Below are 15,416 nucleotides of genomic sequence, written 5' to 3'. Positions count from 1 at the left end.
ACTGTTTCAGACTGAAAACAAACAGGGCTGAGAGTGGGCTCAGAGATGAACACTCCTGGGCTCAATCCCTGTACCACAAAAAACAAAACAAAGACAGACAAAAAAAAGAAAACCTTGAGAGTGATAGCATACATCTGTAATTCCAGTACTTGGGCTAAAGTGGGAATGTTGCAGGTTCCAGGCCAGTCTCAGCAGTCTGTCAAGACCCTGTTTCAACCGGGCAAGGTGGTACATTCCTAGAATTCCAATACTTGGGAGGTTGGGACAGGAGGATCACAGGATCAAAGCCAGCCTCAGCAAAAGGCCCTTAAGCAAGACTTTATTTCCAAATAAAACAGATGAATATAGCTTGGCGGTAGGTTGCTCCTGGATTCAAGTTCCTATACTCTCTGAAATCATATAGTTTTTTTTTTTTATTGTTTGTAGTATGGGGGATGGAGCCCAGGGGCATTCTACCTCTCAGCTGCACCCCCAGCCCCTTTTTTTATTCTTTATTTTGAAATAGAGTCTCACTGAGTTGAAAGGGCTTCACAAAGTAGCTGAGGCTGTCCGCGGACCGCAGTGCCGTCTCAAATCGCCGAATGCTGGGATTGCAAGCGTGCGCCACCACGTCTGATTGACGTCATACAGTTTATCCTGGTCCTGCTGGCAGATTTCATGATGTGTGAGATGCCAAGGATCTTTTAGGAAAGCCCATGAGTTAGGCCGGGCGTGGTGGGCACGCTTGTCATCTCCGCGCTTGGGAGGCAGAGACGGGAGGATCGCTCAGGTTCAAAGCCAGCCGTGCGCGCTGGCTTAGGAGACCCTGTTTCTAAATAAAAATGTAAAAATAGGTCTGGGAGTGTAGCCCGGAGGTAGAAGGGCTTCCAGGAACCCCAGTACCACCAAAAAAAAAAAAAAAAAAAAAAGTTAAAAAAAATGAAAAAGAAAAATCCATGAGTTAAAAAGAATTGATTCTTGCAAAGCATGGTGGTGCCCGCCTGTAATCCCAGTACTTGGGAGACTGAGACAGGAGGATAGCAGGTTCTAAGCCAGCCCTAGCAAGTTAGGCCCTCTGCAACTTAGTGAGGCCTTATTTCAACATAGAAAATAAAGAGGGTTGGGGGTGTAGCCCAGAGGTAAAAGGCCTTTGAGTTCCACCCCCAATACCAAATAAAATAGAAGATTGTATTACTCTTTTTTGGTGAGACATCTCTGTGGGCTCCTTTTGCTCTGTACCGTAAAACATCAAGCCAACTGTGTACTGTAATAAATACCGATGCCTGTCTACAATGACCTTTCTTCCTCTTCCTGCCAGGAAACTCTTACTTACCTTCTAAGCCTCGTGTCCTCAAAGTAAAGAACATCAGCACCAGGCAGGCTGGTCATAGTTAACTAGGACTGCCACTAAGAGGCAGCTAAGCAGTGAGGCCCTCCACAACTCAGGCCCTGTTTCAAAATAAAGAAAAAAAAATAGGGCGGAGGGTGCAGCCTGGAGGTAGAATGGCCCTGAGTTCAATACCTAGTACTCGCCCCCAAAAAGGAAGGTGGGGTGGATAGACGGGAACGGAGTTCCATAGACGTGAACGGAGTTCCATAGACGTGAACGGAGTTCCATAGACGTGAACGGAGTTCCATAGACGGGAACGGAGTTCCGGTGCTCATGAGGTTTTCTGGAAATGATGTTGAGTGCTCAAAGAGAAATTTGCTCGTCAAAGAGGTGGGCAGGAGAGAGGTTTTTGTAAGTAAAGAAAAACACACTAGCATCGGCAGGGAGGATGAAGCAGCAGGTGGGAGGAAGGAGGGCAGAGGGAGACCACGCCGGGGGAAGGCCTTGTGGGAAGCACACCTGAAGGCTGATGCGGAGCCAGGAAAGGCGTGAGGAGTGCTGGTTCTACTGTGTGCAGAGAGAGCTTGGATGGCTGGACCGCAAAGGCGAGAAGGCCAGTTAGGGAACTCGGGGGCCAGAGAAGATGGGACAGACTCCAGACAGGACCCCATCCTCTATTGCCCTGCAGAGAATCCCTTGTGTCTCCTGTGTGTGTAGGGGGAGGGCACTGGGGATATTAAACCCAGGGGCATTCTACCTCCAAGTACCTCTAAGCTCTACCCCCATACAGCCCCAGCCCCATTATGTATGTATGTATGTATGTATGTATGTATGTATGTATGTATGTATTTTTATGGTACTGGGGGTGGAACCTAGGGACTTTTCTACCTCCGGGCTATACTCAGGAAACAGGGTCTCACTAAGTAGCTGAGGCTGGCTTCAAACCCGTGCGATCCTTCTGTCTCAGTCTCCCAAACGCGGGGATTACAAGCGTGCGCCACCACGCCTGGCTTATTCATTCTGAAACAGGGTCTCACTAAGCTGACAAGGGCCTCACTAAGCAGCTGAGGCTGACCACAAACCTGTGATCCTCCTGTGTCAGTCTCCCAAGTACTGGGATTACAAGCGTGCACAACCACACCCGGCTAGCCCTTTTTATTTATTGTTTTGAAAGAGTCTCACTTGGTTGCTAAGGTCTCACTAAGTTGCTGAGGCTGTCCTCAAACCTGCAGTCTTTACTCAGCCTTCCAAGTGCTGGCACCACCCTCGGCTCCTCCCCTGTTTTGATGGTGTGGGGAATTAAACTCAGACTCTAGGCAGCACTCTTACCACCGAGCTGTGTCTCCAGCCCCTACCACTCCCTCTGTGCTTTAGGCTACCACCTTGCACTCACCATGGCAGCCATCAGTGATAATGTGAAAGACGGTAAGTTTCTCCCCACTAATGAAGAGTTAGAAGCTGAGCATGGTGGCGCACAGTTGTAATCCCAGAATTTGGGAGGCTGAGACAGGAGGATCACATGTTCGTGGCCAGCCTTGCTACTTAGGCCCTTTGCAACTCAGATCCTGTCTTTTTTTTTTTTTTTTTTGGTGGCACTGGGGATGGAACCCAGGGGCCCTCTACCTCTGGGCTACACTCCCAGACCTATTTTATATTTTATTTGGAGACAGGGTCTCGTAAGCCAGCTAAGGCTGGCTTCAAACCTGTGTGATCCTCCTGTCTCAGCCTCCCAAGCGCGGGTATTACAAGCGTGTGCCACCACGCCCGGCTCAGACCCTGTTTCAAAATAAAGACTAGAAAATAGGGCTGGGGGTGTAGCTCGGAGATAGAATGCCCCTGGGTTTCATCCCCAGTACGGCTTAAAAAAAAAGTTGGTAAGGATGAAAACTGACTGTGACCTCTGCATATAACTCCATGTTAGTAGGTAGAGGCTTAGTAATTATTTGCTGAACTACAAGATGCCCTTTAAAGGTAGTGATCTAAGAGCCTTAGGTGTGTAAAGTACCAAATAAACCACATCAGTAGCTAGATGTTGTGGTGCATGCCTATAATCCTAGTACTTGGGAGGCTGAGATGGGAGGATTACAGGTTCGAGGCTAGCCTTGGCAATTAATAAGACCTTGTTTCAAAATAAAACAGGGACGGGGTGTAGCTCAGAGGTAGAGTGCCCCTCAATCCAATCCCTAATAAAACACACACACACACACACACACACACACACACACACACACACACACGTACGTACCGAAATAAACCAGAGAAGCCTGAGCCCTCATTCATAATAGGCACTCGGAGATGCACACTGTGCTTTCTCAAAGCACTGACTCCTCACATGGCTGCTCACGCCCAGGGCAACTAAGGAGGACAGAGGCTCGGCATCTCTGCCTCGTCTTATGGCTGCCTCCTTACCTTTAACTTTGGGTCCTCCTTGCTCAGTTCTGCACACAGGCATGGTAGTAGCTGAAGAAGCATTCATCTCAACTTAGACCCTGTTTCAAAATAAAAAATAGGGCAGGGGGTGTAGCTTGGAGGTCGAGTGCCCCTGAGTTCTATCCCCAGACCCGCAAAAAAGAAAGAAAAAAGAAGAAGCATTCATCTAAAAATTGGTAATGCAAGGTTTATTAGCACTAAGTTTACGTAACCTACCTCGTCCCCCTTCAAGACTGAGGATGTCAAGAGCTATTTTCTTTCTTTTTGTTTTTTTCTTTTTTTGTTTTTTTTTTTGGCACTGGGGATGGAACCGCAACCCTATTTTTTATTCTTTATTTTGAAACGGTCTCATTGAGTTGCAAAGGGCCTCACCAAGTAGCTGAGGCTGTCCTTGAACCACAATCCTTCTGTCTCAGCCTCCCAAATGCTAGGATTACAAGCATGTGCCACCATGCCTGGCTTGTAAGCTATTTTCAAAATGTGCAAAAACACTCAGCTGCCAGCTTCTACAACCTCCTGCTCCAGTCCCCGGAGTGGCACCTGGAATCTCCAGCTGTTGGCCTGAGCCTTCTAGGCACAGGCAGATCACCCATGATGACGATGACCCCTCTACGTAGAAGTTACCCGTTGGCAGGAACCAAGGATGCCACCCCCCTTCCAAGCAGGAGCCAGCATCTGAGTCAGACCAGCTTGTCCCTCAGATATAATAGGACTACTCTGGAGCCAGCTCACAGAATCAGTACTGAGACAAAGCCCAGCCAGACTTGTCCCTTTGTCCAGCGAGCAGCCTGGTATCTCTCTGCTGTCTACCCTCCGGGTACCCCCGTCCCGCGCTCTGTTAAAGCTTTGCCCCCGAGTCCATCCTTTGGTAGTGGGCATTGGTCAGGTTTGCCTGCCCAGCATCTGAAAATTTTCTAAGTCCCAATGTATGGGTCGTGGTAGGAGATGGAGCCAGAGCCCGGCATTTGGTTGGTTCCTGGAACACGGGCTTGTGAACTAGGCTCAGCTGACTGGATGTCCCTGTCAATCAGGACTCGGGCTCCTGCAGAAACGCTGGAGGATTTATTCTTGGCCGAGACAGTGCAGTGATGCCCTAGGCTGTGTTCCATGGCAGCCATGCAGACAGGAAGTAATGTCCTGGCAGCTGCTGGCCATGGCTTCAGCCTTTCTTCTTTGGTCCTTTATGGGTTAGAACCATACAATATTACATACCCGAATTAGGCCACCCTCTCTGTTTTTCTCTTAAAGAAAAATCTCCAGGGCAAACATTCCTCTACCCCTCTAAGAGCTGAGCGCTCTGGACTGTGTAGGAGAGCATTGTACCCTCTCATGTCTCCAGAAATAGACGGCTCATTCATTTGAATTTGTATTAAGTGCTCAGCATGAACGGCCGGCTATTGAGGCACTGGAGGTAGCAATTACTGAATGCCTGGCCTCCCAGCTGTTCTTTTGGAGTGTGTTGTGCTGGCTGGAGGATCCCGTTAGCCACCAACTGTTCACTTGTTGATGGGAAGGCAGTCAGGAACCAACCTGTTTCATCCAGAGTCTGCATGTATGTGTGTTGTTAGGGATTGGACCCAGGGGCATCTACCTCTGAGCTACACCCCAGTCCTGTTTTATTTTTTATTTGGAAACAGGGTCTTGCTAAGTTGCCGAGGCTGTCTTTGAACCTGCGCTCTTCCTGTCTGTCCATCCTTTCCTTCCTTCCGATTGATCCCAGGGGTATTCTACCTCTGAGCTATATCTCAAGCTCTATTTTTTATTTTTTATTTGGAAACAGGGTCTCATTAAGTTGCTGAGAGCTCAGTAAATTGCTGAAGCTGGCTTCAAAACTTTGATCCTCCTATCTCAGTCTCCCAAGTACCAGGATTATAGGCACGAGCCATTACACCTGGTTTAAATGATTCATTCCTACATAAGACAGATGGGCTTGGCTATCTTCAGCCTAAACCTAAAGTCTTTGTTTAATAAATTTATTACCGGGCCAGGTGGCACATATCTGTAATCCTAGTACTTGGAAGGCTGAGACAGGAGGATGCAGGTTCGAGGACAGCTTCAGCAAGTAGTGAGACCTCATCGACTTAGCGAGACCCTGTTTCAAAATAAAATAGGGCTGGGGGTGTATCTCTGAGGTAAAATGCCCCTGGGTTCAATTCTCACAAATAAAATAATAAAAAAGAGACAGTGCGCATGGTCGCACACGCTTGTAATCTCAGCATTTGAGAGGCTGAGACAGGAGTCACGGTTCGCAGACACCCTCACGGTTCGCAGACATCCTCAGTTACTTAGTGAGGCCCTCTGCAACTCAGTGAGACCCTGTTTCAAAATAAAGAATAAGCCAGGTGTGGTGGTGCACACTTGTAATACCAGCATTAGGGAGGCTGATAAGGAGGATCAGAGTTCATAGACAGCCTCAGCTACTACTTAGTGAGGCCCTGTTTCAAAATAAAGAATTAAAAAATAGGGCTGGGGGTATAGTTCAGACGTAGAATGCCCCTAGGTTGCATCCCCAGTACTGCAAAAAAAAAAAAAAAAAAAAGACCATAACAAACTTCTTGACCACTAACTGTGGGTGGAGCGCCACTCTCTGGCTCCACGATCACTCTGGGAAATAATTGAGCAGTGTTTTCTGTGTCAAGCCTCTCTCCTAAGGAGGATGCTCTTTTTTTTCAGGGCCTGCCTGGTGGCCCAGAGCTTTGCTGCCTTTCTTTTCTTTATCTTTTTTTTTTTTTTTTTTGGTGGTACTGGGGTGGAACTTAGGGGCTTTTCTACCTCCAGGCTATCCTCCCAGACATATTTTATATTTTATTTGGAAACAGGGTCTCACTAAGTTGCTGAGAGCCTCACTAAGTAGCTGAAGCTGGCTTCGAACCTGTGCGATCCTCCTGTCTCAGCCTCCCAAGCGTGGGGATTACAGGCGTGCGCCACCGCGCCCGGCTTGCTTTGCTGCCTTTCTCTTGGTCTGGTTCCTCACCTCAAGACTCACTAGAGGCTGGCAGGACAGGAAGAGAGGAGGGGAGGAGCCAGACCGAGAACTTGATAGTAGTCTTGGCAAAGGGACAGGGGTTAAATTGCTAGACTCAGTGACAATTGGGCATTACTTGTGGATTTTTATTGTTCTCCTTCAAGCAAGAATAAACTGAAATTTACCAAAAAGCAAAGAACAGAACATTCAAGACTGTTAGCCACTGTGTGTGTGCCCAGGGCCATTCTACCTCCAAGCTACACTACACCCCCAGCCCTATTTTTTTAAAATTCTTTGTTTTGAAACAGGGTCTCACTGAGTTGCAAAGGGCCTCACTAAGTAGCTGAGGCTGGCCCCGAACCGCGATCCTCCTGTCTCATTCTTCTTCCAAATGCTGGGGTTACAAGCGTGTGCCACCACGCCCAGTCACTTTTTATAATTTCTTGAATGGATTCATGAAATAAGGCTCTTTAAATATTAGAATCCATTTCCTGACCACTTCCGAGTTTTCTCCTGACAGTGTATCTGGCCCAGGAGAAGAGGACTCTGTGCCAGGCTGAGCCCAGGCCACGAGCAGGGGAGAAGGAGGTGGTCCACTCGGTCCACATCCACCATGACTGGGCTCCTGCCCACTAGGAAGATGGATCGATGGAAGAACAGTGATGGAATCAGAAGAGCACCAGCGCCGTGGCGCACGCCTGCGACCCGGCGCTTGGGAGGCTGAGACGGCAGGGTCACAGATTCCAGCCAGCTTCGGCAACTCGGTAAAGCCCTTTTGTGTATGTCTGTGTGTGGTAATGGGGATTGAATTCAGGGCCATTCTACCTTCAAGCTATACCCCCAGCACTATTTTACTCTTTATTTTATTTTATTTTTTTGGTGGTACAGGGGTTCCTGGAAGTCTTTCTACCTCCAGGCTACACTCCCAGACACCTATTTTTTATATTCTTATTTGGAAACAGGGTCTCTTAAGCCAGCGCGGCTGGCTTCAAACCTGTGCGATCCTCCTGTCTTCACCTCCCAAGTGCCGGGATTACAAGCGTGCGCCACCACGCCCGGCTTTTTCTTTATTTTGAAACAGGGTCTCACTAAGTTGTGAGGGGCCTCACAAGTCCTGAGGCTGGTTGTGAACCTGAGATCCTCCTTTCTCAGCCTCCCAAGTACTGGAATCACAGTATGTGCCACCACAACTGACATAAGACTCTATTTTAAAATAAAAAACAAAAATAGGGCTGGGAGTGCAGCTTAAGGTAGAATGTCCCTAGGTTCAATCCCTAGAGACACAGACACACACACACAGACACACACAGACACACACACACACAGACACAGACACACACACAGACACACACACACACACAGACACACACACAGAGGTACAGTTATTTCCCTATATTTGCACATGATCAGTTAACCCTGTGATATAGGTCCCCCCCCCCCTTTGGTGGTACTGGGGATGAAACCCTTCTACCTCTGGGCTACACTCCCAAACTATTTTATATTTTATTTGGAAACAGGGTCTCTTAAGCCAGTGCGGCTGGCTTCTAACCTGCGCGATCCTCCTGTCTCCGCCTCCCAAGCGTGGGGATTACAAGGGTGCGCTGCCACGCCCGGCGATATAGGTGCTTTTTTATGTAGGTACTTTTAATTACATTTTTCATTCTTTTGTATTTTTGTGGAACTTGGGGTTGAACTCAGGAATATTCTAACTCCAAGCTACACTCCCAGCCCTATTTTTTATTCTTTGAGACAGGGTCTCCCTAAGTTGCAGAGGGCCTATTAAGTAGCTGAGGCTGACTGTGAACCTGCAATCCTCCTGTCTCAGCCTCCAAAGTCCTGGGATTACCAGTGGGCACTACAATACCCAGCTAATTCCATTTATTTATTTATTTGTTTGTTTATTTTTGCGGTACTGGAGGTAGAACCCTGGGCCTTCTACCTCCGAGCTACAGCCCCAGCCCTCTTTTTTATTCTTTTTTTTCTGAAACAGGGTCTCACTGAGTTGCAAAGAACCTCACTAAGTAGCTGAAGCTGGCTGTGAACCACGATCCTCCCGTCACAACCTCCCAAATGCTGGGATTACAAGCATGTGCCACCATGTCCAGCTCAACTACTTATATTTATGATGAAAAAATTCTTAAAAAATGTTTTTTAGGGGCCAGGCATGTGAATCATAGGTTTGAGACCAGCCTCAGCAACTAGTGAGGCCCTTATAGGTTCAACATAAAAAATAAAAAGGCCTGGGGGTATAGCCTGGAGGTACAGTGCCTCTGGGTTCCATCCTCAGTACAAACAAAATACTAATATATAAAATAAAAATAAGATTGTATTATAGACGCCTTAGGTTCAATCCCCAGTACCATTACACACACATATTCTTATTTGTTACTGGAGATTGAACCCAGAGGCATTCTACCTCCAAGCTATAATTCCAGTCCTTTTTATTTATTTATGGTACCAGGGATTGAATCCAGGGACATTGTGCCTCTGAGTTACACCCCAGCCCTATTTTATTATTTTATTTTGGAATAGAGTCTCGTTAAGTTGCAGAGAGTCTGGCTAAGTTGCTGAGGCTGGTCACAAACCTTTGATCCTCCTGTCTCAACCTCCCAATAACTAGGATTACAGGTGTGCACCATCACGCTTTGCTGGGGTAATTTTTTTTTTTTTTTTTTTTTTTGCAGTACTGAGGATGGAACCCAGGGGCACTGTACCTCTGAGCTACACCTCCAGCCGTATTTTTAGTCTTTTTATTTTTATTTATTTTTGTGGTACTGGGGATGGAACCCAGGGGCATTCTACCTTTGAGCGACACCCCCAGCTGTATTTTTTATTCTTTTTGAAACAGGGTCTCACTGAGTTGCAAAGGGCCCAAGTAGCTGAGGCTGGCAGTGAACTGCGATCCTCCAGTCTCAGCCTTCCGAATGTTTTTTTGGGGGGCACCTATTTAAACATTTTTTTAATGGCTAGAGAATAAACGTTTGAGAACTGCTGACTACAGTTCTACTACTAGTCTATTTTCTATCCAGTGTGTCCCTCTTACTCTCTTACTTTGTTCTTCTTGCTCTTTATTGCCCCCTCCTGGTATATTTTTATCTTTTTTTTTTTTTTTTTTGGTGGTGGAGGTGCTGAGAGTGGAACCCAGGGGCTATCTCCGGACTATACTCCCAGATCTGTTTTATACTTTATTTGGAAACGGGGTCTCACTAAGTTGCTGAGAGCCTCACTATAGCCGAGGCTGGCTTCGAACCTGCGCGATCCTCCTGTCTCAGCCTCCCAAGTGCGGGGATTACAAGCGTGCGCCACCACGCCCGGCTTATTTTTATCTTAAAGGTAAGAAAAACTGATAAAAACGAAGTTCAGCTTGGAAGCTTAGTTTGGGTCGGCGCAACGTGTGAATTAAAAAGATTACTTGAAATCTTTCCAAACTTCACTGCCCTTGAAAACCTAGGGCTTTTGGTTATGAGAACATGCATCGGGAACTTTCTTCTTTCTGTCAGAGGCACTCTGTCAATGAGCTATATACTCAGCTTTTTGTTTTTGGAATTGGGTATTGAACCCAGGGGAATTCTACCTCTGAGCTACAGCCCAGCCCTATTTTATTTTTATTTTTAAAAACGGTCTCCCTAAGTTACTAAAGCTGGCCTTAAATCTGTGATCCTCCTGTCTCAGCCTCCCAAGTACTGGGATTACAGGCATGCACCTTGAGTAAATTGCAAAGGCTTGCCTAGAACTTGTAATCTTCCTGCCTCAGCCTCAGGAGTAGCTGGGATTTACAGGCCTGTGCCACCATGCTCAGCCATTTCAGTTTGCTCTTAAGTGGAAAGTGTGTTAGGTCTTACCTGGGTAAAGTGACTGAAGTAACATTTGGGTTAGCTCAGGTAGCTAAGACTCAGGCCCCCTCAGGAGGATGAGGGAGGAGGATCACAAGTTCAAGGCCACCTTGGGCAATTTATTCAGACTCTGTCAAAAAATAAAAGCTGGAACTGGGCTTGGTGGCGCATGCTTATAATCTCAGTATTTAGAAGGCTGAGATAGGAGGATCACAGGTTGGAAGACAGGCTCAGTAAATAGTGAGATTCTCATCATTTAGCGAGACCCTCTTTCAGAAATAAAAATAAAAACAAAGCTGGGCATGGTGGCGCAAACTCTTAATCCCAGCACTTTGGAGGCTGAGACAGGAGGATCGCGGTTCTCGGCCAGCCTCAGCTACTTAGTGAGGACCTTTGCAACTTAGTGAGACTCTGTTTCAAAAACAAAAAGACTTAAGATAGGGTTGGGTGAGCCGGGCGTGGTGGCGCACGCTTGTAATCCCAGCATTGGGGAGGCTGAGACTGGAGGATGGCGGTTCGCGGACAGCCTCAGCTACTTAGTGAGGCCCTTCTCAACTCAGTGAGACCCTGTTTCAAAATAAAGAATAAAAAATTGGGCAGGGGGTGTAGCTCGGAGGTCAAATGCCTCTGGGTTACATCCCCAGACCCGCAAAAAAAAAAAAAAAAAAAATAGGGTTGGGTGTGTAGCTTGGAGGTGGAATACCCCTGGGTCCCATCCACAGTACCAAAGGAAAAAAAGAAAAAGATTCTCATCTCCAGTAACAACAACAACAACAACAACAACAACACACACACACACACACACACACACACACACTGTACACACACGCCAAGTCCAATCCAATCTAAAAGGATCAAGTAGAGGACTGAACTGTAAGTTGAAGTCAGTGGGTAGATTTTAGCTCCTGTGCTTACACGTAAGGGAATCTGGTCCCAGTACTCTAGTTCCTGGAAATGCCTGCAGCCTAGGCCCACAGTGAGGTCAAGGAGCAGGTGCACGTTCAGAGAGAGCTTATTATCCCGCCAAGCCTTTTCATGACAGGAGGCACAGATCTGAGTTCCCGGCTAAGACGTGGAGCTGGATACCGGGTTTGCGCCGGGAGCGCCGCTGGATTCCTGCCCTCGCCTCCCACCGGGGCACACCGGTTGACCTTGCGGGTCCTCGCCCGCCCCGGGGCGTGGGTAGCTGGCCCCAGGCTGGGTCTTACAGCCCCTTTAATACAAAGGCTAACAGGTGTCCTAACTACACACGGGCACCACGATGAAGGGGGCGGCCGCACACGACTCCCAGAGCCTGCTCGCCAGCGCCCTCCCTCTTCTCCGCGGCCACAACCTGGCTGCGGAGAGACCCGGCTGCGCCCAGCCCCAGCTCCGCGCGAAGAGGGGCGGGACGGGAGCAGGGCTGGCCCGGCGGCGGCGGCGCGGACCCCGAACGCGCCTGCGCGGGGCGGGGCGAGCGCGGCCTCCCGGCATGCCGCGCGGCGCCCGGCTTCCGACTTCCGGATGTGGGCGAGGCGTGCGTCGGCGGCGGCCGGAAGCGGCCCCTGGGAGCCCCGCCTGCACTTCCGGGGCCTGGAGTTTAGCTCCAGTGTCTTCCGGTAGGCGGCGCGGAGGGGACCGGCGTTGGCGGGGCCGGGCTGGGGGTTCCGCTCTTCTCTCCCCAATGTGAGCGGCGATCCGAGCGCCCGTCAGGCGGAGCTGCCCAGGGTGCCGGAGCCGGGGCCGGCCGGGAACATGAGGCGGCGTCTCCTCTTTCTGGCCAGCTTGGTTCCTTTGGTGCTGGCGCCGCGACCTCCGGACGGTCCGGGCTTCGGCTCCCGCCAGCGACTCGGTAAAGACCGGGGAAGGAGCCGGCCCCCCGGAGGCCGCGGGACGGCTCGCAGGTGTTGGGGGGTGGGCGAGGGCGGCGCGGCCCCCGGTTTCTGGGGGGTGTGGCCCTGTCTAGGGAAGCCGACGGCGACTGGCGCGCCTCCGCAGGGCAGTGGGTCCGAGGTGCTCTGTCGTGCCCGGGGGTCGCGTTCCTGGAGAGAGGCGTGGTCACGGTCCCTTGGCTTGCTAGGAAATAAACCTAGTGGATTGTGTGCTCCTACCAGAGATAAGACTCGGGCAGGAGGAACTCTCGAAGTTCGCGTTTGGCCCTCTAAGGAGCGCACTAGACTCTCCGTAGGAGGTTCAGTAATGTAGGAATCTGGCTGGAAGGCGGCGACTGGAATGGTTTCATCGGCATTTACTTTCTCTCTCTCTCGTGTGCTGCTGGAGATCGGACCCAGGGGTGTTCTGTCTTTGAGCAGCCTCCCCCTCCCCGCCCTTTTAAAATTTGTTTTGAAACAGGGTCTAGTTAGGTTGCTCAGTCTTGCGAAGTTGCTGACATCGTCCTGACTCAGCCTCCCAAGTAGTGGGATTACAGGTGTAAGTCACCGTGCCCGGGTGTTTTTTTTTTTTTTGTTGTTGCAATTTTAAACAAAAACTATCAGGGATGACTAGCTTGGTGAGTTTTGAGCTTAGAAAATAGAGGATCTGTATTTAACTATATTTTCCTAGAGGTTGAAATTTTTGAGATTTTGACTTATTTAGGAGAGTAAGAAATTCAGATACAAGGGAGAATGTGAGCCATCCCCAAAGTGAAAGAGGCCTAGACAGATTTTGTGAAATTAGGGGTAGTTTGTGTTAATTTATGGTGTATCTTGGTTTTTTTAAGAGTAAATTTATTATTTTTGCGTGTGTGGGTCTGGGGATGGAACCAAGGGGCATTCCACCTCCGAGCTACACCCCCGGCCCTACTTTTTATTTTTTATTTTTAAACAGACTCTCACTAAGTTGCAGAGGACCTCACTAAGTAGCTGAGTAGCTGAGGTTGTCTGCCACCTGCCATCCTCTAGTGTCAGCCTCCGAATGCTGGGATTACAAGCTTGAGTCACCGTGCCCGGTTGGGTCTTTTCTTTTTTAATACTGGGAATTGACCCCAGGGGCAGTCCACTTCCCTCAAACAGCACTCCCAAAACTTTTTATTTATTTATTTTTGGTGATACTGGGAATTGAACCCAGAGGCATTCTACCTCCGATCTACACTCTCAGACAGATTTTTTTTTTTTTTTTTTTTTTTTGCGGTATTGGGGATGGAACCTAGAGGCATTCTACCTCCAAGCCACACCCTCCCAGCCCTATTTTTTATTCTTTATTTTGAGACAGGGTCTCACTTAGTTGCAAAGTGCCTCACTAAGTTAGCTGTCCTCAAACCGTGATTCTCCTGTCTCACCCTCTCAAATGCTGGGATTACAAGCGTGTGCCACCACAACCAGCTCTGGTTTTATTTCTTATTTGGAAACAGGGTCTTACTAGATTGCTGATAGCCTCACTAAATTGCTGAGGCTGTCTTCTAACCTATGATCCACCTGTCTCAGCCTCCCAAATACTAGAATTACAAACTTGTGCCACCATGCTTATTTATTTATTTATTTATTTATTTATTTATTTATTTATTGTGGTACTGGGGATGGAACCCAGGGGCATTCTACCTCTGAGCTATACCCCTAGTGCTAATTTTTTAATTCTTTTTATTCTTTTTTTTTTTTTTGTGGGTCTGGGGATGGAACCTCTGAGCTACACCTCCTACCCATTTTTTTATTCTTTATTTTGAAACGGTCTCACTGAGTTGCAAAGGGCCTCACTAAGTAGCTGAGGCTGTCTGTGAACTGGATCCTCCGGTCTGGGCCTCCCAAATGCTGGGATTACAAGTGCGCCCTGCATATTCTTTATTTTGAAACAAGGTCTCACTAAATTGTAGAGGGCCTCACTGAGTAGCTGAGGCTGGTCACAAACCTTCAATCCTCCTGCCTCAGCCGCCCAAGTACTGGGATTACAAGCATGCACAACCATGCCTGACTTATTTTTTTATTTTGAAACAGGGACTCCTAAATTGCTGAGGCTAACCTTGAGCCTGGAATATTCCTCAACCTCTCCAGAACTAGGATAACAGGATTATTTTAGGGTCTTTCTGTTTAAAAGTTGACATGTGCCAAGCGTGGTGGTGCAAGTTTGTAATCCCCTGCTTGGGAGGCTGAGACAGGAGGATTGTGCAAATTCGAAGCCAACCTCAGCTGGCTTAAGAGACCTGTTTCCAAATAAAAAATATAAAAAATAGGTCTGGAAGTGTAGCCTGGAAGTAGAAGGCCCCTGGGTTCCATCCCCAGTACCACACACACACACACACACACACACACACACACACACACAAAAGATTTGACATGTAAAACAGTTTAGTTAATTAATAAGAGTGAAACAGTATGGACAGAAATTATAGTTGAGAGGAACAAGAGTCTCTTCCCATTGTAACTGACTTAATAGAGGTCAGCCCCTGCACCCAGGGCCTATCTTCTGGGTGAGTGCTTACCACAACCTACATTTTCACTCTCTCATAGGGCTTTTAAAGGTGTTGAGTGAGCCGGGGTTGGTGACTTAGGCTTGTAATCTCAGTACTTGTGAGGCTGAGACAGGAGGATCACAGATTCGTGGACGGCCTGAGCAAGTTGTAAGACTCTCATCAACCTAGTGATACTCTGCTTCAAAACAAAAATAAAAATAGGACAGAGGGTGTAGCTTGGAGGTAGAATGCCCCTGGGTTCCATCCCCAGTACCACAGACACATAAAGTAAGTGTTGAGTATTCTCACCTGTGACTTGTGCCATTTTGAAGTTAATTACAGTTGACTAAGCAAGGGCAAGGGGGCCAGTTAGGAAGTTCTCAGTCAATACAAATTGAAGGAAAAATGAACTATGGTTGGTCTGGATGTGTTTTACTTTTATTTTTGCAGTACTGGGGCTTGAACCCAGGGACATTCTACCTCCGAGCTACACCCCCAGCCCTGTTTTTTATTTTGGGT

At 48.2% G+C, this 15,416-nt stretch overlaps 1 protein-coding gene across 1 annotated transcript in view; it reads left to right on the top strand.

The window, feature by feature from the left end:
* Nucleotides 1-12,271: 12,271 nt before the first annotated feature.
* ADAM17 (ADAM metallopeptidase domain 17) overlaps nt 12,272-15,416 on the top strand; it is a gene marked incomplete at both ends in the record, with an annotated part of 50,144 nt that continues 46,999 nt past the window's right edge. The window contains one exon of the mRNA XM_080711576.1: nt 12,272-12,368. Coding sequence (XP_080567702.1) covers nt 12,272-12,368 — 97 coding nt within the window. The remainder of the gene's footprint in view (nt 12,369-15,416) is intronic.

The sequence above is a fragment of the Muscardinus avellanarius genome, assembly GCF_963383645.1.
Source record: "Muscardinus avellanarius genome assembly, chromosome: 15".
NCBI classification, from domain to species: Eukaryota; Metazoa; Chordata; class Mammalia; order Rodentia; family Gliridae; genus Muscardinus; species Muscardinus avellanarius.
Note: the sequence above shows the minus strand (reverse complement) of the source record. Positions and strands in the feature narration are given on the sequence as shown.